The 5,311-nt window shown below is 32.7% G+C and overlaps 1 protein-coding gene across 1 annotated transcript; it reads right to left on the bottom strand.

The window, feature by feature from the left end:
• Positions 1–1,124: 1,124 nt before the first annotated feature.
• LOC149798490 (uncharacterized) lies at positions 1,125–4,728 on the bottom strand. Its single transcript, XM_089960613.1, has one exon. It carries the CDS (start codon positions 4,726–4,728, stop codon positions 2,428–2,430), a length of 2,301 nt encoding a protein of 766 aa, XP_089816739.1. The 3' UTR covers positions 1,125–2,427.
• Positions 4,729–5,311: the final 583 nt, after the last annotated feature.

Below are 5,311 nucleotides of genomic sequence, written 5' to 3'. Positions count from 1 at the left end.
TTTTAGATGGCATTATAAAAGTTTGGTAGTTTCACTAAAGATTTGTATGAAATACTACCAGAGACTTACCAATACAAAGTGAATTTTACTTACAAAAACAAGATGTTCTGAATTATTTTAGAGAAATTCGTATCATGAACCACAATTATCTATTACGACTCTATGTTAAGTTAAGAAATGGAAAGGATAGCGATCAAACAAGTTTTGTATAATTTAGCAAATAATTTATTTATCTAAAATACAAAGTGAAACAACTAAAGAAAGAATTTACGGTATTGTGAATTAAATCTCAAAGATTCCAAAAAAGTTCAATGCCGGTCTTAATACATAAACTTTTCATTAAATGTCAGTGGTGTCCCGAAAAAGATCCAACATTGTGTTGATTTGCTTATAGCCTCGAATATACTAATAAACCAATGGCCTGAATGGTGATGATGTACCAACATTGTTTTAAAGTATCACGATAATATAATCCAAAGTGTCCTTAATTGAATTCATTATAATTCCACGATAGTGTCTCTGTCCCAAAAAATATTATTGAGCATTGTGTAATTCCAGAGAAGAATAATTTGAATCACTCCAAATAAAAACTGAAGACACAAAAATACAATTGATTCTGCTCAGATTTTATAACAGCATTGATCAATTCTTGAAGAAACAAAGACTATATACTCCTCTACTTGGCCAAATTTGTTTTATCATTTCCTGAATATGTTATCAACTTAATGTTAATGGAGTGTTCCATTCTCAGTAGTTAGCATATCAGTGTCTGTTACTAAATTTATAATATAAAATGTGATACACATCACGTAGAATAGGTCTGTGTATGTGACAATGTCAATCTCCTTGACTAAAATTAAAATAATGCGCCCAATATTTATCCTACATTCAGATAAATATAAGCCATGTTGCTTACAAAAATGGCATTTGTCAAGTACAACATAAACATTTTTTTTACATGGTCAAGAACAAAATGCAATATATATATATATATATATATATATATATATATATATATATATATATATATATATATATATATATATAAGAAATGGTAACAAATAAAACAAATTAAATAAACACAGCAACACAGTCACCTCGGGAGGATCCTAAATTTTCTTTTATCATGTAGAATTGTTTCACTCTTGAATAATATTTCTCACATCACCAATGAACGATAACTTAGATTTATTAATTATAGCAATGTATTGAAATTATATTGAATGTGTTAAATGTGCGAATAGCTATACAAATTTAGATATAAATATTACTTGATTTTTCATTGTTTGTGAGGAATGCAAATTTGCTCATGATAAGCAGGTTTCGCTATATCAACTCCAATTAAGCGAAGGCAGCTATAATTTTGGGTTGTAAATTTAACACATAAAACAATACAACCATTTAGGTCATTGATTAAAAATAGTTTAAACACATTAATGTTTTCGTATTAAAACGTTAACTTACATGTTATGTCGAACCATTGATTATATTCTGATAATTACTTTGTGTATCCTCCTGTACCTGCACTGACGCTACGAATAAAATGTGTTCGTTGATAGTCACATTAACTCCATTTTAAGTTGTGTTCTACTGAATGGATTTTGTTTTCAACATCAATATCAGCAACAATATTGTTATCATCATTAAGAAGAAGAAGAAGAAGAAGAAGAAGAAGAAAAAGAGGAGAAGGAAGAATAAAATCCGAAATATATAAAAGGTGATACGATGAAACATAGTTTCCATTAACGTCTTGAAACATTTTCAATAGCACATGCAATATACAAATATATTAATAAATCCATCCAAGCAAAATATTTTCATTACATTACACTGTACTGTTTACTGCATTCTGAACAAATAAATCACAATATAAGATATCGATCAAAAAGCTAGAAGCTCAATACTTTGACCAGAAATTACACATTTTTTCATTTATTTGTAAAATGTTGTTATATCGATCTTCATATTTTGTGCAACAAGTCAATAAGATTCCATCTTACACAGCATTGAGATCTACTTGTAGTACTTATTTTAAGAATGAGAATAAAGTGACCTCTCCATATGCACATCTTCAAAGGATAGCCATAACACCGTAGCATGGACCAAGTTCCATCGCAATCCATTATAACAGTTTAGAGTCATGTTTGAATAGTCTCACCTTAAAAGAATTGTTTGCTTAAAAAGCGGGAAAATTATAAACCTTTAATTCTACTTCCAAATTTGTTTGAATAACAATAGTGTGTCAATGATTAATCATTTAAGTAAAACTATCACATAGTAACGTTTAATTATACAACCTTGACTCAAATAGTTTTAAGTATTCCATCATAAAAAATACATTATAAACCTCTTTTTAAATGGTCACAATAAAAAAAATAGAATATTCTCTCTGAATCCACGTTTCACCAGTTACCTAGCGTAGAACGATTAATACTCGAACTGTACCCGGCTAATTTCTGCAACACATTTTGCAGATTGTTTCAACAGAGCCTTCAAAAAAAACTCTTGCATAAACTTGTTCTTGTCCTGCTGAAAATCGTTTCCTAACTGAAGGTGTGGAGCATCACTCAGAAGAAAGGAACTGTCAACCTGATCTGACAGTTTGATTGCAACCAAAGCTTTAGTTCGAATGTGATTCGTTTGTGTGCACCGTGCCATTCTGATGGACTTTTTAAAAATTTCTGTTGCAAAGTCATCATTTTCCAGATCAGCTTTATCCATAAGGACCGCAATGATATAGCTTTTATGCAGATTGTCTTTGAGATTGTCGAGTTTTGAACTTCCAGGTGTTGCATCAAAACAAGAAGTAATTTTCAGTTTGGTCATTTCATCAAATGATTGCTGCAGCTTCCATGTTAAATCTTTGTTGCGTTCATGGGCAACGAAAAAGACATGCAACTTATTTCTGTCGGTGGCGTCTTGATCGAGAAACCTGACGTTAAACGCATCTCGAAGTCGACTTCTAGCTAAAACAGAATTGTCTTTTTCTAGTGCCTCCATCGCACCATCTACTTGTGCTTTGATTGCAAATTCCTTCATCTGTTCAGACAGTTGGCCACACATTATCATCTGCTTTAAAAGAAATAGACCCGTATCAAATTTTTTGGACTTCATCAAGTTTTCTGCAATATCTATTGGCTTTTCAATATCAATCTCTCTTTCTGCAATTTCTGTACATAACTGAATGGCCCGGTCATCATCTTTGATAAGTTCACACAGAGCAATTTCTTCAACAATTGACTCTGTAGTCTTTTCCCCATTCTGTAATAGGTATTTCATATCTTCAAGAGCAATATCCTGAAGTTGTCTCATCCTCGGTAACTCGTCTTCATCATTGCTACTGTCATCGTCACTGATATAATCAGTCATGACTCTACAACGATCACGTATTGTTTCTGCCCGCCTATTCCCTTGTAAATCAAAAGACATTTCAATAGCTGACCGAAGCAAATCTTTGGCTTGTGCAATTGCGGCTTCATTTCTCGCTAAACCAAGGATACATTTGGCATGATAAACCTGACAAAACACCTGAATAACACGATCAATTTCTTGTGGTTGTGTATAATTTGTTTGAAGTAAGCAATATATGTTCTGGAATACATCGATAGCGTCCTTAAAATGTCCAATGCGATATAAAAACTTGGCCTTGCATTCCATAGCAGTAACATTCTGCTGGATTTCGATTGCGGAGTCGTACAATTGCAGTATTTCCTGGGTCTCCTCGCAATAATGTATGCATGCTGGTGACTCTTGTTTTGGTCCCTTCTTCATTATTTTCATCTTGATCAGAAATTTTATCATCTTCAGCTGAGCAAGCCATTGATAAGCTCGTGATGACTTTTTTACGACTATTGACTGCTCCAGTATTTGTGCACAAACTTTATTTTGATTTTTTTTCTTAAAATAATTCGCACAATGCTCTAGTGTAGGAATATCATTTACATTTATGTTGTTTTTAACTGCCATGGAAAACATTTCATCCACGGAAACATGATTAATTTCTTTTGGAAACAATTTCTGCCAGTCAATACAACGTTTCTCTGCATAAAAAGCAAGATTGCCCAACTCTGCCCAGGCTCTTGCCTTAAATCGATACATAGTGTCTTGCTTGGCTACTTTATAAAGCAGGTCAGCAGAGTGTTTAACTTCAGTTTCGTATTCCTTCCTTTGTCCAAGAAAACGAAGTTTTCTTCTTATTATCAACCCACAACCATACTGCCAAAGAAACGATGGCAATCTCTCGTTTCCCTTGACTTCAGCAAGAACATTTTGGTACAATGTTTGAGCTTTTCCGTAGTACATCATTCCAAATCGAGCATAGGAATATGCAATTTCCGCTTTTGCTTCAAGAAACTTAACCTTATTTAAACGAAGTTTCAAAACTGCCCTAATAGTTTTTTCAATTTCCTGACAAAGCTCGTCACGACTATTCTCCTGATAAGATATCCAGACTTGATTTCCAAGAGCGACAATACTTTCAGCGTCCATTTTTAAAGCCTCACTATTACACGTAAGTGCATCTTTTAACTGTCCACAAAAGTAATACAGGTAAGTCATCAAATTGTAATATCGTCTTTTCTCTTCGGGATGATCATATTCTTGGCATTCAAATTCTCTTTGCAGTTTTTCCAACAGAACTTTAGCCTGTCGTTGAGTTAGACCTTTAATCTTTAAATTGAAAGAGAACGGTATTTCATCCAATTTGTGTGACAGTTTATCCGTTGCCATCCCTGCACCTGAAAACAAGTAATTGTGTTTAATTGTTCATGCGAAAAATAGTATTTGCTTTTGATATTTGCTTTTAGTGGATACGAACAGTCATTTGATTGTGCTGCTCGTGTTGGAATTAACTTTATCTGCTTCAAATGGTAATGTAATACTTTATTAAAATAAGTAATAGAAAAGAGTGAGAATCAGCAAGAGTAGTAAAATTCAACAAATGATCTATTTCCATAGAATATACAAAGTAAACAAATGTAACAAGAACTTACACAATTATGAAATAAATCCCAAATAAACCTTTAATTTCGAGCACAACTCTTAATGATTGATTTTCTTGATGAGCTTTAATGATGTTCCAAAATAAACAAAACGCTTGATGTTTCGATGCACCTTTGGTATCCTCTGTCGTAGTGATTTGCCAACAGTCTTCTGTTGAATCACAATAATGCAATGGAAGAGTATGTACTTATTCACACATTGTATTTACAGAGAACAATGACTTTTATTAAATAATTTGGATAAATAAATTTAAGGATCAGTGGAATACTGTGGAGACAATAATAAGGCAACTGATTCTGCTCAGATCTTG

Source organism: Sinohyriopsis cumingii, chromosome 6 (genome assembly GCF_028554795.1).
Source record: "Sinohyriopsis cumingii isolate HCF-2022 chromosome 6, ASM2855479v2, whole genome shotgun sequence".
NCBI lineage: Eukaryota > Metazoa > Mollusca > Bivalvia > Unionida > Unionidae > Sinohyriopsis > Sinohyriopsis cumingii.
Note: the sequence above shows the minus strand (reverse complement) of the source record. Positions and strands in the feature narration are given on the sequence as shown.

Bases quoted from the DNA above. Each gene is read 5' to 3' on its own strand.
- LOC149798490 (XM_089960613.1), bottom strand. From the start codon at position 4,728: ATGGCAACGGATAAACTGTCACACAAATTGGATGAAATACCGTTCTCT.